Source organism: Scyliorhinus torazame, chromosome 22 (genome assembly GCF_047496885.1).
Source record: "Scyliorhinus torazame isolate Kashiwa2021f chromosome 22, sScyTor2.1, whole genome shotgun sequence".
Lineage (NCBI taxonomy): Eukaryota > Metazoa > Chordata > Chondrichthyes > Carcharhiniformes > Scyliorhinidae > Scyliorhinus > Scyliorhinus torazame.
The window spans coordinates 101,109,931-101,137,739 of NC_092728.1; the positions used below are offsets into that span (position 1 = coordinate 101,109,931).

General features: G+C 48.6%; 2 protein-coding genes across 3 annotated transcripts in view; one reads left to right on the forward strand and one right to left on the reverse strand.

Moving 5' to 3' along the window:
* LOC140399276 (uncharacterized) overlaps positions 1-2,809 on the reverse strand; it is a 185,255-nt gene extending 182,446 nt beyond the window's left edge. For both annotated transcript variants that reach the window (XM_072488743.1, XM_072488742.1), the window contains exons 1-2: positions 2,724-2,809; positions 1,602-1,645 (exon numbers count right to left, since the gene is read on the reverse strand). In XM_072488743.1, the coding sequence (XP_072344844.1) occupies positions 1,602-1,645; positions 2,724-2,748 (69 nt within the window). In that variant the 5' untranslated portion in view covers positions 2,749-2,809. The remainder of the gene's footprint in view (positions 1-1,601; positions 1,646-2,723) is intronic.
* LOC140399277 (G-protein-signaling modulator 1-like) overlaps positions 1-27,809 on the forward strand; it is a 386,887-nt gene that overhangs the window by 41,061 nt on the left and 318,017 nt on the right. The window lies entirely within an intron of this gene.

Sequence of the window (27,809 nt, forward strand, 5' to 3'; positions counted from 1 at the left end):
TAGTCTGTCACCAGGGGTTTATAGCTTGAGGGGTGCCACTCCGCATCAAGCACGTCTGACCAGGAGTCTCTCATCACGCTCTCATCACCAGCCATTGGCGTCTGCGAAGGATTGACACACTCGGCCGACTCATCCGCGTTCCGGATGCAACTTTCTCGGCCATCAACTGCTGGGGAGGGCCTTAAAACCTAAGCTTTTGGCTCAGAGGCAGAGACGCTGCTCACTGCACCACAAGACCACATACATGCTTCCTGGGTTATTATACACACATTCCTCAAATTTACAAAAGACAGAGCGGGAGGGAGAGAGAGAGAGAGAACGTTTTGCTCTAATCTCAAATGATATTATCTGGAAAGTTCTGTGAGATCATCAAATCATACAGCACAGATACAACCCAACATTTCTTAAAACAAAGTTCTCCAATTGGACCCACATTTCCGTTTCTGCTCAGTGGAGGCAGGGGGATATTGCTTTGGTTCAGCGTTTTAATCAGCTAAAGGCATTCATTAATGAGGTTGGGATGAGGTTATATTTTTGACATGTTATGGCAGATTAATGTGAAAGTAAGTTACTGCGGATGCCGGAATCTGAAACGAGCACAGAAAATGCTGGACAATCTCAGCAGGTCTGACAGCATCTGCGGAGGGGGAAGGGAGCTAACGCTTCCAGTCTGGATGCCTCTCTGTCAAAGCTGGGGAGGACTGGAAATAGGGTCAGATTAATACTGTAGTGGGAGGGAGGGGTGGAGTGGTGGGCTGGATAGAGGGGTCAGTGATTGGTGGAGATTGACAAAGATGTCGAGGACAAAAAGACAAAGGAATGTAAATGGGGGTGACTCAGGCTAAGAAGGGAGCTGTTAGTGGCACATAAAGAGATTAGAATGTGTGAATCATAGAATTTAAAGTGCAGAAGGAGGCCATTCGGCCCATCGAGTCTGCACCGGCTCTTGGAAACTACCCAAGGTCCACAGCTCCACCCTATCCCCATAACCCAGTAACCCCACCCAACACTAAGGGAACAGATGGGCCAAGTGGGGTGGGAGGAGGCCCGGGGGCGGGGGGGGGGGGGGCGGGGGGGGGGGGGGGCGACAATGGTGAGGGAAAAACTGATCAATGGAAGAAATGAAAATAAATTGACAGAAATAAAAATGGGTGAAGGTGGAGGAGAGAGTTCACAGTCTGAAGTTGTTGAATTCAATGTTAAGTCCGGAAGGCTGCAATGTGCTGTTCCCCTAGTTTACGCTGGGCTTCACTGGAACATTGCAGTGGGCCAAGGACGGACATGTGGACATGAGAGCAGGACGGTGAGTCGAAATGGCAGCGACAGGAAGGTCTGCTTGCCGATGGGCCGGAGGTGCTCTGCAAAGCAGATTAATATTCCCTCCATAATCAGGGGAAATTCTCAATGAGGGGACTTGAATCTGCCACAATATCTATATTGAATGGAATGGAATTGAGGCAGCTTTTTCAGAAGGCAGTACATCTGGGTAGGGTGCAAAAGTGCCAATGAAAATTTCCCCCCTATTATCTCCAACATGGGAGTAGAAATAATTGTTTCTTTCAATAATGCAACATGTCACCTTTTGAGGACGGTGCACTCACCACAGATTTGGCCTCTTGAAGGTGGTCCCAAGCCAAGTCCACTTCTGGAAAGTAACAAGAGCAGCACCAGATAAACACAGTAAAAATAAAGTACCATATTGCAACATTTTATAAAATAACAACTAAGGTTCCAGTCATTTAGCAACCTGTGATGCTGAGAGTGATGGTATAAGAATTGGGAATCTAGGCGATGACCTCTGACAGCAGCCACAGTGCACAAATTACACCTGAAAGAGAGAACTGGGTTGGTCTTTACTGGGGCAGAGATTGTATCAGAAATCATTATTGATTAAATTTGACCCATCTGACACCTGGGGTTACAAAGTAGGGCTGGAGAACTATTTCCCACTATTTCCCCCCTTCATAATCCTGTTTTTCCTCCTGTCCCAGGTAATGACATGGTTGTTAGAGAAGTGAGGGAGGCAACATTTGGGATCCATAGAATCCCAACAGTACAGAAGGAAGCTTTCAGCCCATCGAGTCTGCACCGACCCTTGGAAAGAGCACCCTACCTAGGCCCACTCCCCCGCCCTTTCCAGGTACTCGCACCTATCATGGTTCAGCCATCATGAGTGTGCGACAGGCTCTTGGGGCAGATTGCCATTAGAAGGCCGTCAATTTCTATATGCCCGCATGACGCAATATTAGAATTGGGTTTTTTAAAAATTCATTTACGGGATGTGGGTGTCGCTGGTTAGGCCAGCATTTATTGCCCATCCCTAGTTGCCCTTCAGAAGGTGATGGTGAGCTGCCTTCTTGAACCGCTGCAGTCCTTAAGGTGTAGGTGCACCCACTGTGCTGTTAGGGAGGGAGTTCCAGGATGTTACCCCAGCGACAGTGAAGGGTATTCAGCATGGAACTCAAGACCTTGTTATTTAAGCTTTCATTCACCTTTAACTTAATGTATTTCATACGACTATATATTTGCATAGATTCTTTTTAATCCACTAGTGATGGAGATATTAAACTGGATGAAAGTATTGAACTTTTAAGAACATATGCAACACTTAAGCTGCACCATAATACCCCCCACTATTTATCTTCAGTGTATCTTATACAGAGGGCATGGCATTTATGTTGTACTGAAAAAAATTATTATCTTCAATTACTTGAGTAACTCACCATCAAGCCGACTTGAATTCTCCATCCTAAATAGCTGGAATGCTCCAATGAAATCTACAACTTGCTTATTCCTGGTTGCAGATCTATTTCCTGTTCATGGTTTAAAGAAAGAAAATTGTAAGGGTTGCATTGTTAGATCAACTCACTGACAGCATCCTCTGCTTCACAATGAATTACCTGGAAACGCAGTGACTGGAAAAGACAACAATTAAGAAAAGCAAAGATGAATCCATTCTTTTGGTGTTGTTGTTTGAGAAAAGAATGTTGGCAAAGACACTCAGCTTTTCTTAACCTAGTACCAAGGGATTTTAACGTGCACTATCCTGAGCCAATAAATGGGGCTTCAGACAAACATCTCATCCAACGATGAATGCTCCCATTGGCTTGTCACTCTATAATGTGCGCTAGTGTCCACACAAGCTTCCGAGATCTCTGCGCTCCTCCAGATCTGGCCTTTCGTGCACACCTAATTTCCTTCATTTCACCATTGAAATTAAATGAAAATCGCTTATTGTCACAAGTAGGCTTCAAATGAAGTTACTGTGAAAAGCCCCTAGTCGCAACATTCCGGCGCCTGTTCGGGGAGGCTGTTACGGGAATCGAACCGTGCTGCTGGCCTGCCTCAGTCTGCTTTCAAAGCCAGCGATTTAGCCCTGTGCTAAACAGCCCCATGGCCGCCATATGTTCTCGCCCCAAACAGGGTGAGCACATCATTAACCCTAATCTGCATTCATTTCAAACCACGAGCAAGATTGACGTCGAATGCAGCGGCCTCCCAGGAATTAACCGACTCCCCAGCGAGACATGACGCGGCTGTCGTTTAGCACTGCTTTTTAAAAACGTGAAGCTGGCGCAATGGCTGCTGAGGGGAACTGAGGAGGTGAGTAGCCATTCCCATTTTCCGGCATGCAGTTCAAGGGCGCCGGGCTTGGTCAAGGGGCTGAAACATTCCAGGTCGGGATAGGATTGACGGTTCTTGAAGCCATTTTTAAATATTGTGGAGATATTGTGTTATTGCCCCATAACAGGGGCAAGCTGCAGTTTCAGCCTATCTGTCCTGCCACATACTTCCAGGACAGAGCATTGCTGTGCCTTCAATGATAAAATTTAATTCCACTCCCTTTGACTGTGACCAGCCTCTAGCTGCACAGCTGAAGGTTATTGCAGTTGGCGAATTAGCCTTGTTAGTTGTGAGAGCAGTTTGCTCCTGCTTGTAGCTGCAAATGTCTGGAGGCTGCTGCTGCTGCTGTTTCCTACTTTTTCTGTATCCTGGAGCAAAGAAAGGGAGGATGGTGAGATGATCTGCTTGCATCATACAAGATCAAGTATTATAGCCCACTGTTTCATTCCAGCTATACCATCACAGGTATGTACAGATTTTTAAGGATAACCCAAGTTACAAACTTTGTCTTATATTCTAATGTTCTCAGTGAGTACACAGTCCATGTAAACCAATAGGCAAGATGTGGTCAGACACACCACACTCTGAAACAAAGTGACAGGTGCTACCCAATACAATTTTTGGAGATTTCTCATCAAACCCCTCCCCTCCCCAGATGCTTGTCACACTGTGAGCCACCTGGTCTCACTGGAACTCTGACTCCCACACAAGGGTTTCCAATCTCAGTTCATGAAGAAGAACACGCCTTGGAACCTTCTCGCAACAATGCTTTCTCTCTGATTCCTTCACCAAGGATCCACATCCAGGGTTTCAGCCTCTTCTTTTGTTGTACCTCTGCTCTGGATCACCACCAGCTTCAAGCTTCCACGTAATCTCTCAAGTACCCAGCCATGCCAATAGAACACCACTGCTTCACAGGCTTATATTGAGGTGTCACAAATCTTTTGATAACCTCGGATATCTGCCTTGCAACCCGACATCCCCAAGTCTGCACCTTCCAGCCCCATCATTAGCTTTCTCTGTTTCTTGCTTGACTGAAGAGAAAACTTTTTCCCAGATTCCTGTTTGTTTCTTTGACTTCACAGTCTTCCTGGAACTCCTTCTGCCCCATGCACTGGTTTCAAGAGCTTTCTTCTTTAGTTGCTGGGACTTGCTTTCTGTCCCTCTGGACTGTCCTGCCTTTACTGGCAGTGCCTTTGGAATGTTCCTCACTCCTGGGTTATCTGATTCCATTCTGAACTCAACACTTCTTGCCGACTCAGTGTGGGTCTCCGGTTGCTTAGCAGCAGCTCAGTTCTTTTTTTTACAACCTGTATTTCCTTGAACATCGTTAAAAGACCATAATTAATAGGTGCAGGAATAGACCATTTGGTTTCCTCCCACAAGTCCCGAAAGATGTGCTTGTTGGGTGAATTGGACATTCTGAATTTCCCCTCTGTGTTCCCGAACAGGCGCCGGAATGTGGCGACTCGGGGATATTCACAGTAACCTCATTGCAGTGTTAATGTCAGCCTACTTGTGACACTAATAAAGATTATCATTATGAGATCGAATTGTGGCTCTAACTTCACTATTCTGCCTACTGCCACCGCCATCCCCGTTATGCCTGGTCCACGTTTGTGTGGACCAGTGCCAAACGGTGCCATGACGAGATCTCCCAGGCACGGGTGTTTGTTCCCGGGCCTCAGGAAAATAGGGCACTGACATATTTAAATGAGCCTATCTGCACTTCATAAGTTTGATCTCGACAGATCTCAGGGTCCTCAGATTGCAAAACCCTGATCGATTATAGCTCACAAGATCAAACAGCCAGGCTTTCATCCACGCAGGGAATCCTATTCTAAACCAGTGGGCGAGTTAGGAAATAACAGTCTCCACTTTACAAACCTAGCTCAACTCAAAATCTCAATAGGTCCTGTTGAGTTTGACACGAGAAGGTAGGCAAAGCAGATTGGAAACAATTGTGTCTTTGATGTTCGCACTCATGGGGATGCACTTGATCTCCTCATAAGTAATAAGTGGGAAATTAAATCTGCATCTTCCATCATTGCTACATTGCTCAACGGTTCCCCGTACATTGAGCTTTCTGACTCGATCAGATTGGATTGGATTTTGTTTATTGTCACGTGTACCGAGATACAGTGAAAAGTATTTTTCTGCGAGCAACTCAACAGAGCATTAAGTATTGAGTGTTTAAACTTAAAACTTGCAGCATTAGTTCTGGGAGTTGCTTGAAGCCCCAGGTATAAACTCTTAAACATGCAATGGGAAAGTCCTTCATTATGACAAAATCCTTTGCCCGACAACACCTTGCATTGCTCTCAACCTCAAAATGTCTCACCCCTTAAAATGTCATAAAACATCCCAATGTTTTCACAGGAACACTGAGACTGAATAAAAGAAGGATCCATTCGAACAAGTGACCACATGCTTGGTCACATACAGAGTATTCTAAAGAACAAGAGAAAGGTAGAAAGGCAACGAGGTTAAAGGGGAGAATTCCAGAGCTTAAGGCTCATGGCTTGGTCACCAATACTTGAGTGCAGGAAATGGGATGCACGAGAGGTCAGTATTAGAGCTACACAGTGTTCTCAGATGGTTACTGTTGTTAAATGCCTTTAAGGGATAGCAGCATGCCATCACCTGTAAGGGAAGTGTGTCATGTAATCCAGTCTCAGTATTTCCAGTTTTTATTATGGGAGGGCCTGTTCCTGTGCTGTACTTTTCTTTGTTCTTTGTTCTTTGAAAGAAACGCAACTGCTGTGGATCTTGAGGCTCATCCACAAGTCTTCCAAACTACCCATCACACAGCAGGGATATTTAAAATTCACCCAGTTGCAATCCAAATAGAGCTCCCACACCAAAATATATGAAAGACAAAGAACACGTCCCTCTTGTGCAGACGGTTGTGTTTAAGTCCCACTTCATAAACTTGAACACATAATCTAGGCCAGTGATCTAGGGCAACCTAAGCTAGTGAGTGGGTCGCATGATTGCAATGGGGCTTGTTCACTGACTATGACCCCATGAATAAGATTAAGTACATTTAATACACACCGAATATTTCATAACGAGTTAAAGAAAATGCTTAATCACATATATTAGTGGAACGGTCATCAACTTCAAGTGGCAAAAGCAAATAAACATTTCCACTTTGGATGCAGAGGGAGCGCACGGCTCTCACAGTCAATGTTGTGAACGATCAGCCCACACCTCACTTCACATGCCCTTGCTTTACATGTGGATCACTTCAATCAGACCAGTAGGAAAAAGCTATGCAGATGCAAACCAGTGCAATGTGGAATCCCTACGTGTGGCAATAGTCAACAAAATATCCCGTGGTCCGTGCTCAGAACCCTGATGGGCCGCATGTGGCCCCCGGGCCGTAGGTTGCACACCACTGATCTAGGCTGATAGTTCACTATGATACGGGGGGAGTGCTGCACTGTCAGAAGTGCTGTCTTTTTGATGAGATGCAAAAGATCCCATGGAACTATTGTGCAGAAGAACAGGCGGGTTTTGGTTAGCACTGTTGCATCACAGCGGAAGGGTCCCAGGTTCGATTCCCGGCTTGGGTCACTGCCTGTCCGGAGTCTGCGCATTCTCCTCGTGTCTGTGCGGGTTTCGTCTGGGTGCTCCAGTTCCCTCCCGCAAGTCCCTAAAGACGTGCTGTTAGGTGAATTGGACATTCTGAATTCTCCCTCTGTGTACTCGAACAGGTGCCAGAATGTGGGACTAGGGGATTTTCACAGTAACTTCATTGTTAATGTAAGCCTACTTGTCACAATAAAGGTTATTATTATTTTTTATTGTTATTTTTTGGCCAATATTTCCCTCTCAACTCAACGAGACGACTGCTGATTACCTGTGCGTTACCACTCACTGCTTGGAGGACCTGTGGCCAAATTAGCTGGTGCTAATTTCCCACATTCTGACAGTTCAAAAGTACTTAAATTGGCTGAAATGCTTTGATGTGTAAAAAAAGGATGTTTTAAAAATTCAATTCCTTCTTTCTGAAAGAAATTGGGTATTATCAGTCACCAAATGGAGCGGTATTTTCTATCAAGTGATCCAGTAAATTAATACTAGATTCCACATGGGTTGATGATCCCACAGGCAGTAATGCTGGACCCAATATTGAATGCTGGAAAATTACCTGAATACTGGATGGAGTACTCACAGTTACCTTGAGGATTAAGACCAGCAGATGGATTAATAATATCTGCTACCTCTTGGGAGTAGTGAATTAACACTGAATAATTTACATTAGCGATCACCATCAGGCTGTGGAAACTAAAAAAGCAAACTAAAAAAGTTTACAGTCAAATATTTGAAACCTTAAACTTGGAACCCATCGGCCAATAATATGGAGGACAGAGAAAGCTGAACTTAAACATGAACTCCTTTGAAGATATATTTATGGCCAGTGGTTCCTTTGATGTTGCAATTGTTAATAAAGGAAGATGCAGAGCCATCCATAACAGGGATTTAATGAGCAGGCTATTTGTGGATTGGAAGGAAATAAATAAAAGATAATGTGATTTAAAGCAATGCTATTATTGATGGTGACTGAGAGAACACAGGGGCAGATGCAAGTTGCAAAGCCAACTAACTCTCAGCTCTCTGGGGAGTTATGGCTCTGCAATTAAAGTTTTTAAGACAAACAAAACCCACACAACCGTTAACTTTCAACAACACCTGGTACACGGGAATTTTTAAAAAACGTTCTACCCCTCCTGCCACCCCACAATCTCATGATGATTCCTGTCATGATATGCAGACATACAGATAATGATGTACAGACAGGCACAGACAGGCAGCTAATGAACACAGAGAACAGGACATGACCAATGAGCAGGCAGGACACTCAGGGGTGGTATCTCACTATAAAAGGCACGAGGCACTCACACTCCGCCTCTTTCCACTGATGAGCATCTACAGAGTGAGTCAGGGTGTATGTACAGTATCACACCTCCAGCACGTGGCTAAGAGCTAGTCTGGTTCAGTCAGACAGAATAACCACACTTAGGTTAGCAGAGAGTCAAATTCACAGAGAACTGTGCTAACTGAACTAACTTCAAGGTCTGGAGCATCTATTGGTTAAAGTTGCATCCAGTTGCAGCCTGTGTTATCCCAGAGTACATAACACAACATGCTACCAGGAGACTGCTTAATCTAGGTGGTTTACCTCAGTCCGTTCCGTGACGACCAGCGAATGTATCCCGGCACCATGGAGAAGGTTCAGGCTCATCACCAGCTCAGGACCTCCGGCAATCTCAGTGCCAACTGGCGGACATTCAAGCAAATGTTTCTGCTGTACATCGAAGCTTCAGACCCCGTGGGTGTGTCTGATGCAAGGAAGATCACGCTTCAAGGTCTGGAGTATCTTTTGGTTAAAGCTGCATCCAGTTGCAGCCTGTGTTATCCCAGAGTACATAAAACAACAATTCCCTTAACTGAATTTCCAGTATAAGGAAGCTATTAGCTCACCCGGTAAAAAGACATCTGTAAATTCATACAGGCTCACAGCATTTCCCCCCAGCAGCTGTTTAATAATCATTATATTGCAGCAGACCGAAACAGAACCAAAACCACAGATACAAACATCCTTCTCGTTCCCCTTGACTAAAGGGCTTATTTTGAATTACTGTACACGTACATAGCTTCATCAGTCCGGGAAACAGGACTGTGGATGAACCTGTCTTGTACACAGGACCTGCCCAGCAAGTTAAACAGTGAACAACTCGTATAGTTGACAGGGAGAAAAAGGGTAAGAATGAAAGTTCATGCCAAACTCTTGGCGGGGGGCTGGCGGACAGCTCACTAAAAACACAACCATTCCCCCAATGTTATAGCAGATCTGGTCAGGGGGTTAAATAATCGCTGGTCTGTTCAATAAAATAGTTCCTGGTTCTATAATGAGCACTTTAAGAAACATCTTAAAAGAGGCAGATTTTAAACGTGCAAAGTTGCTCTCGTTGAACGAGGTGCTTTGCAGCCCCCAAGACTCACCTTGAGGGAGCGGTCACCTGGCTGAGGTCTCCTGCGCCTCCACCTGCGGCTGTGGTCCTGCTGTGTCCTGCAGAGGGCTGGGAGACGCTGCAAGGGGGAGGGAGAGGAGTTTATTTCCTCCCTGGCAGCTCCGGTGGGGCGCCACAAGTGGCGGCAAAACCCAGCCAACCTTCTGAAAGGGAGCGAGTTTCTTTCTGGATTGTGGCCAGCAGCCTCTCCCCTCCTGCGCTCGCCATCCAGAGCTGGCTGTTTCACCCTTCAGTTTACAAAACTCACATCAAACAGGTTGACAGAGACAAGCTTCCCCCTCTCGTCCCACTTGCATACATTTCGGTCCTTCCACTGTCACTAGCAACAACCATCAGGCAAATAAAAACAGAGGAAGCAAATACAGTCATAACCAGAACACTGTAAAATCAAGAAAGCCAAGATCGGCGATTCAAAATTAAGAAGACTGACAAAACAATACCTGTAGGGCAGTCAGTGATTTTCCTCACAATCACTGAATATACAGTTTAATGCAGACAGAAATCCCTTCAAAGGCAGAAAGCTTGTCTCCCACAAACCCTTTTTTTTTGTCCTAATCCCAAGCAAATCACTTATTCTTGCTATTGGGGCCAGAGGACATGGTTTTGACCTATCCACCTCCCTCCTCCTCCCCCAGTTCAAACTCTGCCCCTTCACCATTGATTCTCCAACCCCCCCCCCCCCTCCCTTCCCCCTCACTGGGGACGCTGGAAATCGGAAATCAAAACAGAAAACGCTGGAAATAATAATAATAGTCTCTATTGTCACAAGTAGCGATGCTCGATCAATAACTCCAGAAGCGAGATTGGAGACAATTGAAGGCGTTATTGTACTAGATGCTTCCCCCAGCGGCGCAGGTACAGAATGCAGCTGCTGGAGAGACACAAGCTCTTATACTCCGCCTTACTGGGCGGAACCAGCAGGCAGGCTTCACCAATGAAATAGCAGTACCTCCCACACCAATGGTCTTACACCATTATTCAGGGCACCGTAATACCCCTAATACCGACTACCACATTCACCCCCTGTTAAAAAAAAAGAGTCCGGCGGGGGTGGTGGTCTCGCGTTATACCGTGGAAGAGGTTGAGGTTATGGTGGTACCCGGTATACATTAGCACAGTGTTTTGCCTCGTTACATGTCGCAACTATTTACAGTAATTATTTACAGTCAGAATGAAGCAATTAGTCGATCGGGGGCCCTGGTCGTCCTCTGTGATTGTCGTAAGTGTATTGAGGGTTAACGTGAAGGAGGTGGACACTCTCGACCAATGGGTCCGACTTGTGCGCCCGCACGTGTTTGGGAAGCATGATGGATCCAGGAGCTACCAGCCAGGTTGAGAGCGAGGTCCCAGAGGAGGACTTCCTAGGGAAGACAAGGAGACGTTCGTGAGGGGTTTGGTTGGTCGTGGTACACAGCAGTGATCGGATGGAGTGGAGAGCATCCGGGAGGACCTCCTGCCAATGGGAGACTGGGAGATTCCTGGACCGCAGGGCCAGTAGGACGGTCTTCCAGACCGTTCCGTTCTCCCTCTCCACCTGCCCGTTACCCCGGGGGTTGTAACTGGTCATCCTGCTCGAGGCAATGCTGAGCAGGAATTGACGCAGTTCGTCGCTCATGAAAAGGAGGACCCCCTATCGCTGTGTATGTAGGCAGGGAAACCAATCAGCGTGAAGATACTGTGGAGGGCTTTTATGACGATGGTTGTGGTCATGTCGGGGCAGGGGATGGCGAATGGGAACCGGGAGTACTCGTCAATCACGTTCAGGAAGTACGTGTTGCGGTCGGTGGAAGGGAGGGGCCCTTTGAAGTCCCTACTGAGGCGTTCAAAGGGACGGGAAGCCTTTATCAGGTGCGCCCTCTCTGGCCGGTAGAAGTGCAGTTTGCGCTCCGCTCAGATTCGGCAGTCCCTGGTGGCAGTCCTGACCTCCTCGATGGAGTAGGGCAGGTCGCGGGTCTTAACGAAATGGAAGAATCGAGTGACCCCCGGGTGGCAAAGGTCCTCGTGGAGGGCCCAGAGGCGGTCCACTTGTGTGTTGGCACAGGGATAGGGTTCCTGGGACGATACAAGATCTCATAGTTGTAGGTGGAGAGTTCGATCCTCCACCGTAAGATCTTATCGTCCTTTATCTTGCCCCGCTGTGCATTATCGAACATGAAAGCCACCGACCGTTGGTCAGTGAGGAGAGTGAATCTCCTGCCGGCCAGCTAATGCCTCCAGTGCCGCACAGCTTCTCCTATGGCCTGGGCCTCCTTTTCAACTGAGGAACGGCAGATTTCTGAAGCCTGGAGGGTGCGTGAGAAGAAGGCCACAGGTCTGCCCGCTTGGTTGAGGGTGGCCACCACAGCTATGTCGGATGCATCGCTCTCGACTTGGAAGGGGAGAGATTCATAGATTGCGTACATCGTGGCCTTTGCGATGTCCGCTTTGATGCGGCTGAAGGCCTGGCGAGCCTCTGCCGACAGGGGATAAACTGAGGATTGAATTAGTGGGCGGGCCTTGTCCGCATAGTTGGGGACCCACTGGGCATAATACGAAAAAAATCCCAGGGAGCGTTTCAGGGCTTTGGAGCAGTGGGGGAGGGGGAACTCCATGAGGGGGCGCATGCGTTCAGGATCTGGTCCTATAACTCCATCATGCACTATGTAGCCGAGGATGGCTAGACGGTCGGTGCTGAACACGCATTTGTCCTTGTTATATGTTAGATTAAGGATTTTTGCGGTATGGAGGAAATGTTGGAGGTTGGTGTCATGGTCCTGCTGGTCGTGGCCGCAGATGGTGACGTTATCAAGGTACGGAAATGTGGCCCGCAAACCGTACCGGTCAACCATTTGGTCCATCTCTCATTGGAAGACCGAGACTCCATGAGTGACACCGAAGGGAACCCTTAGGAAGTGGTCGAGCTGCCCATCTGCTTCGAAAGCAGTGTATTTGCGATCTCTCGGGCGGATGGGGAGCTGGTGGTAGGCGGACTTGAGATCCACCGTGGAAAAGACCTTGTATTGTGCAATCTGGTTGACCAAACGTGGGGGAGAGGGTACGCGTCAAGCTGCGTATACCTGTTGATGGTCTGACTATAATCGATGACCATCCTATGCTTCTCCCCGGTCTTTACAACCACTACTTGAGCTCTCCAGGGACTGTTGCTAGCCTCAATAATACCTTCCTGCAGTAACCGTTGGACTTACGACCTAATGAAGGTCTGGTCCTGGGCACTGTACCATCTGCTCCTGGTGGCGACGGGTTTGCAAACCCGTTCGCAATCAGGGAAGGCGGATCGACTTTGAGGGTCGCGAGGCTGCAGACAATGAGGGGGGGGTATAGGACCGCCGAATTTAAAAGTTAAGCTCTGGAGGTTACATTGGAAGTCTAACCCTAGGAGCGTGGCAGCGCAGAGGTGAGGAAAGACATAGAGCCGGTAATTTGTAAACTCCTTTCCCTGGACCGTGAGGTTCGCTATGCAGAACCCTTTGATCTCTACCGGGTGAGACCCGGAGGCTAGGGAGATTTTTTGGTTAACTGGGTGGGTAGGAAGAGAACAGCGCCTTACCGTATTGGGGTGTATGAAGCTCTCTGTGCTCCCGGAGTCGATCAGGCAGGATGTTTTATGCCCGTTGATGAGCACGGTCGTCGTCGCAGTCGAGAGTGTTCGGGACCGAGACTGGTCCAGGGTCACCGAGGCATGTCGTGGCAAAAGTTGGATGTTTTCCTCGGGCGGTGTGTGGTCATCCGAGTCGGGGTCCAGAGAGTCCAGCCAAGATGGCGGCGCCCATCCGCCGCACGTGGTCCCTGGAGAACAGGATGGCTACACCCGGGGCCCACACATGGCCCTGGAACAGGAAGGTGGTGGTGTCTGCTGGCCGCATGTGGCTCATGGAGAGGGTTGGGGTGGCGGTCCCGGTTCAGCTTTGATCAGGAAGTGGTCGAGCTGCCCATCTGCTTCGAATGCAGTGTATTTGCGATCGCTTGGGCGGATGGGGAGCTGGTGGTAGACGGACTTGAGATCCACCGTGGAAAAGACCTTGTATTGTGCAATCTGGTTGACCAAATGCGGGGGAGAGGCAGCAGCCTTACTGGGCTGAACCAGCAGGCAGGCTTCACCGATGAAATAGCAGTGTCAGGTACCTCCCACGCCAATGGTCTTACAGCATTATTCAGGGTACCGTAATACCCCTAATACTGACTACCTCAAGTAGGCTTACATTAACACTGCAATGAAGTTACTGTGAAAAGCCCCTAGTCGCCACATTCCGGCGCCTGTTCGGGGACACAGAGGGAGAATTCAGATTGTCCAATTCACCTAACAAGCATGTCTTTCGGGACTTGTGGGAGGAAACCGGAGCACCCGGAGGAAACCCACACAGACACGGGGAGGACGTGCAGACTCCGCACAGACAGTGACCCAAACCGGGAATCGAACCTGGGACTCTGGTGCTGTGAAGCAACTGTTCTAACCACTGTGCTACCATGCTGCCCCTTTGTTTCAGTTGGCATCCCTTTAAAGAGCTGCCCTTTTAATTTGTCCCTCAGTTCTTTGACCAAGTATAATTGTAAGAAGTCTTACAACACCAGGTTAAAGTGCAACAGGTTTGTTTGGAATCACTAGCTTTCGGAGCGCAGCTCCTTCCTCAGGTGAATGAAGAGGTGGGTTCCATAAACACATATATAGACAAAGTCAATGATGCAAGATGATACTTTGAATGCGAGTCTTTGCAGGTAATTAAGTCTTTACAGGTTCAGACGGAGTGACTGGAGAGAGGGGTAACCCCAGGTTAAAGAGGTGTGAATTGTCTCAAGCCAGGACAGTTGGTAGGATTTCACAAGCCCAGGCCAGATGGTGGCGGGTGAATGTTGGGGCCGTACTCATGCGTGCGGAACTTGGCTATCCATTTCTGTTCGCCGATAAATTGTCCCTTAGTGTCCAAAGGTTAGGTGGGGTTATGGGGGTGGAGAGTAGGCGTGGGCCCGGATAGGGTGCTCTTTCAGAAGGTCGATGCAGACTCGATGGGCCAAAGGAACTCCTCTGCATCGTAGGGATGATATATCTTCCCTCAAAAGGGAAAGATAGGACAAACAAATCTAGATCTTCCTGGATGAAAAAGGAGATAGAAATTAAGAAAGGAAGAGAAAGTGTGCCTATGACAGGCGTCATGTAGAAAATACAATTGAGAACCAAGAGGAATGCAGAAGGTTCAGCCGGGAGTTAAAAATGCACATGATTTGCGCGGCATGGTGCCACAGTGGTTAGCACTGCTGCCTATGGGGCTGAGGACCCAGGTTCAGTCCCAGCCCCAGGTCACTGTCCGTGTGGAGTTTGCACATTCTCTCCGTGTCTGCGTGGGTTTCACCCCCACAACCCAAAGATTGGTCACGCTAAATTGCCCCTTAATTGGAAAGAAAATAATTGCATACTCTAAATTTATTTTTTAAAAGCACATGATTCTATGAAAAAGTTATAATGACTGTCCTCACAAACATTTCATTTTTCCAATTCCAGCCTCTTTTTTTTTTTAAATGGCTCTTCTGATATGCTGTAAGCCAGCATTTATTGTCCATCCCTTAACCTTAAGTTGTTAGTGAACTGCTTATAACTGAGGTGGTCCTTAGGCCATTTCAGAGGGCAGGTAAGAACCAACCAAATTGCTCTGGGTCCAGGTCACATGGAGGTCTAACCAGGTAAGGACTTGATATCCCCGCCGAAGGACATTGGTGGACCAGATGAGATTTTACAACAGTTCAACAGTTTCTTGATGATTATTAATGAGATTAATTAATGCGATTGACAGGCACATTAATTCAAATTTATATTCTCCCCGTCATGTTGATATTTGAACTCAAATCTCCAGAACATTTGTCCAGGCCCCTGAATCAGTAGTCCAGCAACATTAGCACTGTGCTACACCCCCTCATGCTCATTGCCTCACTATTGACGGCTGTTTCTTCAGCTGCCCAAGTGCTCTATTTCGGATTTCCCACAACCCACCTAAGACCAGTATTTAAGTTTACAACTTTAAGGCCTTCCTTAAACGAGCGTCTTGGACTGCCCCCCCCCCCCCCCCCTTTCTAACCTTTCCTTCTTTCTCTTGGTGTCCATTTTCCTCACTCCTCAGTGAAACACCCTGGGCGGGATTCACCGTTGCCCGACATTGAAACCGGGAACAGCGATCAAGCGGATAATAGCTCCCAATGCCGAAATTCAGCAGGCACTGGTTTGACGCCGGATCGCAATGCCCCGCCCTCTCCAAATCAGCGTCATTGCGACGCAGGCAGTTGCAACCGATTTTGCATCTAATTACAGGGCCCACCCACAATGCCCAGCCTCCGATGGGCCGAGTCTCCGACGGCGCGGTCCACGTGTGGCCTCAACAGTCGTGAACCTGGCGTAGAGAGCGAGGGCGTACGGATTGTGTCCAGCGCTGCCATACTTTGCTGACAGTCGTGCCGCTGGCCGGGTTTTTTTTTGCCATGGCTGGGGGGAGTAGTGGGGAGTAGCCAGGAGGTGGCTTGTGGGGATGGGGTGCTCGGGTACGCAGTCCAGCACATCTGGCGCCATCTTTTCGGGTGCGATCGGTGCATGTGTGGCTGGTGTGTGTAGTCGCGGCTGCAGCTTGTCAACCCTGAGCATGTCCCGCACGGGCCTGGTGATTCTCCCACCGTTTTTTGCGTGTGTTTCAAGCAGAGCCAGTGCTGGCCCCTCACCGGTAGCAGGATTGGTGCCCATTGCTCAGTCGTAGAACTCTACGGATTCTCCGTTGGCGTCAGCACTTAGACACAGGAACGGAGGATCCAGCCCCATGTGTCATTTCTCTAAGTTAAGGATGTTACATCAATTGCTCTTGTTTGAAGGCCAAATCTTGCAGTGGTACCTTGAAAGTTCTGTCAGTCCTTGAGTGAGATATTGCTGTGAACGCCTTTGAATTTAAAACGTTACTTTGAAAAATAGACAATATTGGGATGATTGAATGCTCCAACGCGATGTTCTGTATTTAAATAGCTATTGTATTTAATGATCATTCCTCCTGATTCAATTATTTTAACTCAACCAAATCACAACAAACAAAAATTTCACTGTTGTCAGATGTTGCTGTCTCCACAATTAGTTAAACCAATGAGAATACAGAGGACCACAAACTGCAAACGTATACAGTGAAAACATCCAAGCAAGCATAATAATCTTCTGACATTACAATAGTGACTACACTACAGAAGCACTTTATTGACTGCAAAGCACTTTGGGCTATCCTGAGATTGTGAAAGCTTTAGAAATGCATGTCATTTGTTTTATTGCGAAACAAATCTGTTTTTGGTTGAGAAAGTAGTGTTTAAAAACTTGTAATTTCATGTTTTATCTCCACATTCTCCTGTGATTTTTAACAACCGTTAGGATTATGTTATCAACAGGGAAAGTGGAAGAAAAAAGAAAAATAATATCCTGTGCAGTAACAAGGCTATGCCTCTAGGTGCCGCTGGCACATTGGCTTTATGCTGCAGCATCATGTTGTATGAGTTTAAAAACAAGTGCGTGCATGAGTGCAGCGGTTCTACTGAATCACATTTACATGCCCCTAGATTTTACTTACATTTAAACAGAGCCGTACATAATCAATTACACTTAAACCATTCCTCAAATAAAAAATCTGATTGTCCTGAATACTTGTTTTAGCTTAAATTAAAATCCGGAAATTGAAATAAAGCTGTTATCAAGAAAGAGACCGTGAAGTTTGTCACAGAAAACTAGTTGGTTCACAGATGCTTTGAAGGGGAGAAAACTTGCCATTCTTACCCAATCTGGGTCATGTGTCTTGGAGCCCACAGCAATGAGGTTGACTCTCAACCGCTCTTTGGAGTGGCTGTAATAATAATAATCTTTATTGTCACAAGTCGGCTTACACAAACACTGCAATGAAGTTACTGTGAAAAGCCCCTGGTCGCCACATTCCAGCGCCTGTTCAGGTACACAGGGCGGGAGGGAGAATTCAGAATGTCCAATTCACCTAACAAGTGCGTCATTCGTGACTTGTGGGAGGAAACCGGAGCACCCGGAGGAAACCCACGCAGAGACTGGGAGAGCGTGCAGACTCTGCACAGACAGTGACCCAAGCCGGGAATCGAACCTGGGACCCTGGCGCTGTGAAGCCACAGTGCTAACCACTGTGCTACCGTGCTGCCCGTAAGATCCTTATCATTCTTTAAAATCAGAGAAATCAACGCCTGTGCCAATGTGGCCAGCAACATCCCCCTAGACATGGAGCCATTAACCATCTCTAACAACAACCGGATCAGCTGACCCGCAAACTTCCCATAAAATTCAATTGGGAATCCATCCGGACCAGGGGCTTTACCCGACTGCATCCAAGACCTTGCATTTGATGACCTCCTCTGGGGTCAGTGGGGACTTCAATTCCTTTCTACTCTCTTGTTCTGCAACAGGGAGAGACAAACCACCCAAAAACTCCGACAGAGACAACCCATGTGGGTCGTATTGCCCTGTAAACTCGTATTGCCCTATAAACAGTGAGAATAAACTCGGTTAGTTCTCACTGGAACGACGGAGGTCGAGGGGCGACTTGATAGATGTCTACAAAATTTTGAGGGGCATAGACAGAGTGGATAGTCAGAGGCTTTTTCCCAGGGTAGAGGAGTCAATTAGTAGGGGGCATAGGTTGAAGGTGCGAGGGGCAAGGTTTAGAGGAGATGTACGAGGCAGGTTTTTTACGCAGAGGGCAGTGGGAGCCTGGAACTCGCTACCGGAGGAGGTGATGGAAGCAAGGACGATAGTGACATTTAAGGAGCATCTTGACAAATACATGAATAGGATGGGAATAGAGGGATACGGAGCCAGGAAGTGTAGAAGATTGTAGTTTAGACGGGCAGCATGGTCGGCACAGGCTTGGAGGGCCGAAGGGCCTGTTCCTCTGCTGTACTTTTCTTTGTTCTTTGTTCTACCTCATCACTGAATGCAGATGTGAAGTTGCTGCCGAAGGATGTGGCAATGCGCTGGGAACTCTGCCTTCCAGGGGTTATATGGGAAGACCAGACTGGTTTTGTTAAGGGCAGGCAGCTGTTGGCCAATATTCGGTGGTTGCTTCATGTTATCCTGTCCCCCTATTTACCCCTGAGCCAGTGATTATTTCATTGGATGCTGAAAAGGCAATAGAGAGGATTGGGGGTATCTGTTTTAGTTCCTGGGAAGGTTTGGTTTTGGACCTGGAATTATATCTTGGATCCAGATTTTATATAGAGCCCCCACAGCGAGCATTCATACCAATGCCTTGAGCTTGAAATATTTCCAACTGAAGAGAGGCAGGGGTGTCCATTGTCCCTGCTATAGTTTCCCTTGGCAATTGAGCCTTTGGCCATACATTGAGCTAATCTATGAGGAGTAGAGGGATAGAGAGGGGGGTGCGGGAGCATAGGGTGTCTCCATACGCAGATCATTTGTTGTATGTGACCAATTCTACCCTGCAGAGGAGATAATGAAGCTGTTCAGGAGTGTTGGCTCCTTCTCAGGATATAAATTGAAGCTGGGCAAAAGTGAATGCTTTCTGGTGAATCTCCCAGGGATCTGCCATGTCCAGCTTTCATTATCTGGGAATCCAGGTGGCCCGCGATTGGGCCTCGCACCGTAAACTAAATTCTGCTTGTCTGGTAAATTGCATCAAGTTGGACTTGAGGAAGTGGGATCACCCTCTCAGTCTCTGGTGGGTAGGGTCCAGTCGGTAAAGATGAATATTCTCCCAAGGTTTCTATTTTTGTTTCAGTATCTCCCAGTTTTTCTCCCCAAATCCTTCCTTGTGAAAGTCAATAAAATAATATCTGTTTTTATTTGGGTGTATAAGACGCCACGGATTGGCAGGATGTTGTTACAAAGGGAAAGGCAATCGTTGCCCATTCTGATATTTTATAACTGGGCGGCGAGCAATGAGATGGTGCGGGGCTGGTTAATGGGTATGGAGCCTACGGAGTCCCTGTGGGGGTGAGATGGAGAGGAGTGCCTGGAGAGGCACTAGTCTGAGGGCCTTGGTTACAGCTCCTCTTCCGTTTTCCCTGCAAAAAGGACTTGAGGTCTGGTGGTTGTGGCCACACTGAGAATATGGAGACAGTTTAGGCAGCATGTCAAGCTGGGGGCCATGTCGTTGTGGCCCCATTCTGTGGTATCCATTGTTTTGTTCGCATGGTCTTCGACTCGTCACTTGGGGCATGGGGGAGAGATGGGGTTGGAGTGGTTCGGGGACGTGTTTATGGAAGGGACGTTCATGGGTTTTGAGGAGTGGCTGGGCAAGTTCCAACTTTCAAAACCTAATCTGTTTCGGTGTTATCAGGTGTGTAACGTTTTGTGCAAAGAGATTCCTTTCTTCCCCTCGCACCCTCTCCCTCGTTGATGGATGGGATTCTTTCGGCTGCTGAGCTGGGGGAAGGGAAGATATCAGATATTTATAGTCGGCTGGTATCGGTGGAGCAAGCTCCATTGGATGAGGTTAAAAGGAAGCGGGGGAGGGAGCTGGGCCAGGCTTTTGAGGGGGGTATGGAGTGAAGCTCCACAGAGTCAACTCCACCTCCTCATGCACTAGGCGCAGCTTGATTCAGTTCAAGGTGGTGCACAGGGCACATCTGACCAGGGCACGGATGAGTGGGTTTATTCTGGAAGTAGAGGATAGGTGCGAGCGGTGTTCATGGGGTCCGGCGAATCACACGCATATGTTCTGGTCTTGCCCTAAACTGGTGAGCTGTTGCGTCTCCTTCTCCAACACCATATCAGGAATTCTTGGGATTGAGGTGAAGGCTTGCCCTTTGGTGGCTATCTTTGGGGTCTCGGACTCATGCAGATGGGGGCGAAGGCTCTCCCTTCGCCTCGCTGATAGCCCTAAGTTGAGTTCTGTGTGGGTAGGGCTGAGGAGTGGGCCTAGGTAAGGCTGCTCTTTCAGAGGGTCAGTGCAGACTCGATGGGCCGAATGACTCCTTCTGCACTGTAGTAATTCTATGGTCCCTAGTAACCTCACCAACGCTCACTCTTTAAACATAGATAAAAATTAGGAGTGGCTATGATGGAAAGAAGTGTGAGAAATGTTACTTTTTGTCCAGGAACAGAGGAACAGGATCTGTCCATTCAATGTCATTCTGCCGTTCAGTTGTGACTGATGGGTGTCGTTGCTCGAAATCCCTTTGTCCTGCTCCTCAGCACATATCCATCAACTTCAGTCTTAATCAAGTGAGACTTATTGCTCAGAACATTAACTGGAGCCCTCCCAGAGAGGTGTGGAACCCTAATGACGAGCCTGGAACACCTGATTGGTAATATTTTTCAAATGATAACGTTGGAATTAATGAAGCACTCTGTCCGATGCAGTGGCCACGGAAAGCTTCTGATAAACTGATGGTCACATTCCCGGAGCCTGGGTACTGTTGCGATCCCAGCTCAGTAGATTGTAACTTTAAATTAAAGATTTAGGGCAGCACGGTGGCGCCGTAGCTAGCAGCGCTGCCTCACGGCGCCGAGGTCCCAGGTTCGATCCCGGCTCTGGGTCACTGTCCGTGCGGAGTTTGCACATTCTCCCCGTGTTTGTGTGGGTTTCGCCCCCACAACCCAAAGATGTGCCGGGTAGGTGGATTGGCCACGCTAAATTGTCCCTTAATTGGAAAAAATGAATTGGGTACTCTAAATTTATTTTAAAAAAGATTTAAAACACGGCCAACGAGACAATGGCAGATCTTCCCTGGCAACATTGCTCATCCTGAACCCACATTTTGAAGACGTCACCAGGCGCAGTAGCTCACCCACCAATTGGCTCGCCCACCAACTCATCTGGGTTGTTGGCTCTAAATCCTTCTTGATGTTGTGATGGTGAGGCTCTTTCTGTAACATATCTTGTTTTTTGCTTTGTTCCTGGTCGTCAAATCATTGAGTATTTCCTGTTTAAGCAACGGCGCTGTCCGAAAGGAATCGCCTTAGGGGCCTTGTTGCAGCGTAGATGGTCAATGGATTAAGGACCAGCTGTATGAACCGCAAAGGGGCCAAAGTAGCTACAATACAAGATTAGTGACAGAGAGGTAAACAACCTGATGGGTTTGTTCCATCTTTGCCAAAGCTGAATTGTAACTCAGCCCTTAAGTATTCAACTCGTGGAAATTTCCAGCCCAGAGAAACAGATGCTTCCAATGTATTTAACGTGATTAACTGTGTCTGGCAAAAGGAGAGCTTGCTAAAAACAAACCTTCATTGTGCTGTAGCGGACTAGCCAGACAACAAGAGATTATATCCATCACATGATCCTATGGAGAGAACCTTATCATCAATGCCCTTTTAAAATCAAACATGCACAAAATGGTATCGTTAAGTTTCGTGTTTTTTTTTTGTACTATTCTCTTGACATAGTTTGAATATCAGTCGATTCCCCAAGCCCCCGGCTCATTCTTTACACAGGCATTTGAGCAGTGAGTGTGGATGGCATCATTCCGGCCAAGAGCATGGATGGCACGGGTGCGCAATGGTTAGCACTGCTGCCTCATGGCGCCGAGGACTCGGGTTGCAACCCGGCCCCGGGTCACTGTCCGTGTGGAGTTTGCACATTCTCCCTGTGTCTGCGTGGGTCTCACCCCTACAACCCAAAGATGTGTAGGTTAGGTGGATTGGCCACGCTAAATTGTCCCATTAATTGGGGGAAAAAATGAATTGGATACTTTGCATTTTTTTAAAAATTCAGGCCAATAGTAGAGAGGGGTGGCATGGTGGCACAGTGGTTCGCACCGCTCCTTCACAGCGTCAGGGACCCGGTTTTGATTCTGACCTCGGGTGACTGTGTGGCGTTTGCACATTGCCCCATGGGTTTCCTCCAGGTGCGCCGGATTCCTCCCACAGTCCAAAGATTTTTTTTTTTAAATTTAGAGTGGCCAATTCATTTTTTTCCAGTTAAGGGACAATTTAATAAATTGCGTGGCCAATCCACCTAGCCTGCACATATTTGGGTTGTGGGGGAGAAACCCACGCAGACACGGGGAGAATGTGCAAACTCCACACGGATAATGACCCAGAGCCGGGATCGAACCTGGGACATCGGCGCCATGAGGCAGCAATGCTAACCACTGCGCCACCGTGCTGCCCTCCACAGTCCAAAGATGTGCAGGTTAGGTGGATGGGCCATGCTAAATTGCCCCTGAGGGTGCCATTGCAGGAATAGGGTGGGTCATTGGGCCGAGGTAGGGTGCTCTTTCGAAGGGTCGATGCAGACTTGGGGGTGGGCCGAATGGCCTCCTTCTGCACTGCAGGGATTCTATGACTCGATGAGGAGTGAATGGGCAAGGTCGGGATTGAGGTGGGGGAGGGAGAGAGGACATTTCCCTCTCTCTGTCTCTGACATTCTACAATGCCATCCCACACTCTCCATTTCTGACTCTGGCCTCTCATGCCTCCCTGTCTCTTTACCCCACTATCGGTGGCAGTGCCGTCCCTTAACCATCCAATTTGCCATCCTCTTAATACCTACTGTTTTGACCCAGGTTTTACTCTGGCAGTGTTATAACCCGCACAAGACCTACGGGGATGGAGCAATCAATCTCCACGTGAATCTCGCCGAATGTGAGCTCCCCCCCCAAAAAGGGTGGGGATCTCGGGATCATTGATGATTAAGATCTGCATGAAGTCGGCCAGGTTTGGAACCTATTGTAAATATAATTGCTTTGAATAAACTAAGGTTTATTTTTATAACTGGGTTCACACTCGTTTGTGGTCCACAAAAGGCTCCAATCCCCTGCCACACCACCCCGCACAGGTATCTCCTTCCTTGTTTCAGAGTTCAGTATTGTTACTCAGGTCTGTGCGATAATGTGAACCTTTGCTGCTCTATTTGAGTTGTAATTGCTGTTGAGCACCCCCTTGTGGTAGGTTCAGAAACAACACCGTCAAAAAGGCTGGGGAGAGGTTGCATTATCACTGTCCTATTCTTTTGGTTCCATGGTGATTAGCTTAAGAGGGATTGGGAAAGATTATCATAGATTGTCATAGAAATTACAGTGCAGAAGGAGGCCATTCGGCCCATCGAGTCTGCACTGCCTCTTGGAAAGAGCACCCGACCCAAGGTCAACACCTCCACCCTATCCCCGTAACCCAGTAACCCCACCCAACACTAAGGGCAATTTTGGACACTAAAGGCAATTTATCATGGCCAATCCACCTTAGAGGCATGGAGCTGAAAGAAGTCTTTCCTCGCGTGAAAATAGCAATAGTAATTCTTTCAATATTAGGTTCAGTAGCTTTTCAACAGACAACGGGGAAACAAATCTAATTTTGATATTTTAACAAGCAATGGAAATGGACGGAAACAAATTAACATTAACTACTACTTCTTTGCAATGGTTTCACTAATTACATTATTAGCAAACCAGCAGGCGTGGAGACTTTTAACCGAGTATGTGATGAGCTGTGAACGATCATGGGCGGGATTCTGCGGGAATCGGCGGGGCGGACCACTCCGGCGGGAAGGAGTGGCGTGAACCAGTCCAGCGTCGGGCCGCCCGAAGGTGCGGAATCCTCCGCACCTTCAGGGGCTAGGCCGGCGCCGGAGTGGTTGGCGCCATGCCAACCGGCGCCGAAGGGCCTCTGCCAGCCGGCGCATGCGCGGAAACACCAGCGTGTGCTGGCATCATCCCAGCGCATGCGCAAGGGGGGGTCGTCTCTGCACCGGCCATGGCGGAGGTCCACAGCAGCCGGTGCAGAGGGAAAGAGAGCCCCCACGGCACAGGCCCGCCCGCGGATCGGTGGGCCCCGACCTCGGGCCAGGCCACCGTGGGGGCACCCCCCGGGGCCAGATCCCCCCGTGCCCCCCTCCCCCTCCCCTCTCCCCCCCCCCCCCCGAGTACCCCGGAGTCCCTCCGCAGAGCCAGGGCCCGCTGGTAAGTATCTACTCTAATTTTCACCGGCGGGACCGGCCGTAAACGGGCGGCCACTCGGCCCATCGCGGGCCGGAGAATCGCCATGGGGCCGCTGCTAGCGGCCGCCGACTGGCGTGGCGCGATTCGCGCCCCCGCCAAATCCCCGGCGCCAGAGAATTCGGCAGCCGGTGGGGGCGGGATTCACGCCGCCCCCCGGCGATTCTCCGACACGGCGGGAGGTCAGAGAATCCCGTCCCATGCTTTTATAAGCATTATTAGGGCAGCATAGTGGTTAGCACTGTTGCTTCACAGTGCCAGGATCCCAGGTTCGATTCCTGACTAGGGTCACTGTATGTGCGGAATCTGCACGTCCTCCCTGTGTCTGCGTGGGTTTCCTCCGGGTGCTCCGAAAGACGTGCTTGTTAGGTGAATTGGACATTCTGAATTCTCCCTCTGTGTACCCGAACAGGCGCCGGAGTGTGGCAACTAGGGGCTTCTCACAGTAACTTCATTGCAGTGTTGGTGTAAGCCTACTTATGGCAATAAAGATTAAAGAGTGTTAAAGAGTATTAATGCAGCATACTTCACTGTCACTGGGACTCCCTCCCTAACAGCAGTGTGGGTGTTCCTACACCTCATGGATTGCAGCGGTTCAAGAAGGCAGTTCACCATCACCTTCTCAAGGGCACTTAAGGATGGGCAATAAATGCCGGCTTGGCCAGCGATGCCCACACCCTGTGAGGGAATTAAAAATAAAATAAAATTTCACTCTCCTCAGCATTTCCAGCATTTGGTGCCAGAAAGATAGATAGGTTTCCGTTGCGACTATTTAATCAGAACCTACTTAAAGTACTCGACCGAGTGGGTGGTACAGAACATTATCAATTTTATTTTGTTTCTTTGAGAGCTCAGAAAACTTTGAAAATAAAATCAAAAAGGGGTTTCACTTTCTGTCAAACTGGCCTTGAGTGTCCATTCATGGCGAGAACATGGGTGAAATTCTCTGTAATCGGCGCGATGTCCAGCGACCGGTGCCAAAAACGGCGCAAATCAGTCCGGCATCGCGCCGCCCCAAAGGTGCGGAATCCTCGGCATCTTGAGCGGCCGAGCCCTAACCTTTAGGGGCTGGGTCCGCGCCGGACTGATTTCCGCCCCGCCAGCTGGCGGGAAAGGCCTTTGGTGCCCTGCCAGCTGGCGCGGAAATGACATTGCCAGGCGGCGCATGCGCTGGAGCATCAGCGGACGCTCACGGCATCCCAGCGCATGTGCAGTGGAGGGGGTCTCTTCCGCCTCCGCCATGGTGGAGACCGTGGCGAAGGCGGAAGGAAAAGAGTGTCCCCACGGCAGAGGCCCGCCCGCGGATCGGTGGGCCCCGATCGCGGGCCAGGCCACCATGGGGGCACCCCCCGGGGCCAGATCGCCCCGCGACCCCCCCAGGACCCTGGAGCCCGCCCGCGCCGCCTTGTCCCGCATGTAAGAGAGGTGGTTTAATCCACGCCGGCGGGACAGGCATTCTAGCAGTGGGACTTCGGCCCATCCGGGCCGGAGAATCGGCGAGAGGGGCCCGCCAACCGGCGTAGCGCGATTCCTGCCCCCACCGAATCTCCGGTGCCGGAGAATTCGCCAACCAGCGGGGGCGGGATTCATGCCAGCCCCCGGCGATTCTCCGACCCGGCGGGGGGTCGGAGAATCTCGCCCAAGTTCTTATCCTTCTGTGCACCAGGCAATAAATGGGTTTATCAGGCCCAGATTAGAGTTGGTTTGGAAATTGGACTGTACTAACGTGGTTCACTGGGAAATTCAACTAGTATCATCCCAACGCTCTGGAGAAAACTGTGTTTGAAATAAAATGGAATGGAGGAGGACCAGGGAGTCCAGAATTTGTCCGTGGAATGATTTCCCATCACGATGGGTGCAACGGGAAGATTGAAAATGAAACAGTGACACCTTTATTCAGTATCAGTTTCAAACTCCAATAAATTTACATAAATTAAACCAAGAGATAGTGCATTATCATTGAGGAGGCTTAAGCAAGAGGTAAGTGCATAGTTTTATAAACAATCCAAAGAAGTATAAATCACACAACTTTATTAACAAACATTCTGCAGTGAATTTGTATACATCACCGTCTGTGGTAACATTGCATTGAGGTAGTCAATTGCAAATTACTTGAAAAATAATGCTGAGGTTCGCCTATGACAACACTTGCTAATCATAGAATTTACAGTGTAGTAGGCGGCCATTCGGCCCATCGAGTCTGCACCGGCTCTTGGAAAGAGCACCCTTCCCAAGGTCAACACCTCCACCCTATCCCGATAACCCAGTAACCCCACCCAACACTAAGGGCAATTTTGGACACGAAGAGCAATTTATCATGGCCAATCCACCTAACCTGCACATCTTTGGACTGTGGGAGGAAACCGGAACACCCAGAGGAAACCCACGCACACACGGGGAGGATGTGCAGACTCCGCACAGACAGTGACCAAAGCCGGAATCGAACCTGGGACCCTGGAGCTGAGAAGCAATTGTGCTATCCACAATGGTACCGTGCTGCCCTTTACAAATGCGGATTTGTTCAACAATAGCAAACTGCTTCAAAGTGTCAACGGTTCCAAATGAATTCTGCAGAGATAAGTGTTAACATCAGGAGCAGCTGATACAGGTTAACGTTTGGAATTGCTTCTGTAAGGGAGATATTCCAAAGAACAAAGTCTCAAACTTGGCAAGGAATGGCAGGAATAATTTGCCACATGGACAACATACTTGTACGTTGCTGATTGAGCGAAGAACATGACAATTGCGCGAGAGCAGCTCTCAAAGATCTACAGGGAACAGGTTTGACATTGGACAAGTAATGTGATTTTGCAAAGCCGATACTAAAATTTCTAGGACACATTGTGTAAGCTTCAGGAACAACAGTTGATCTGCAGAAAACCAAGGTGATTAGAGAGTTACTGTAACCTAGGGCAGTGATAGGCAACCCACGGCCTGGGGGCCACTTGCGGCCTATCTGGGCTCTGAGTGAGGCCCACGAGACACTTTGTTGACCCTTGTCCACGCGCAGGGTTGCTGCATTGCGCTGATTTCCACCCACGCAGTTTTTTTCCGACCAGTATGACTGAAGTAATTTGCACGAAGAGCAAGGGTAAGTGAAACAGGGTGCATGCTGATTACTCACAACATTGACTGGGAGAGCCGCGCACCCCCTCTGTGTCAAAAGTGTAAATATTTATTTTCTTTTTCCATTTGAATGAAATGAAAATCGCTTATTGTCACAAG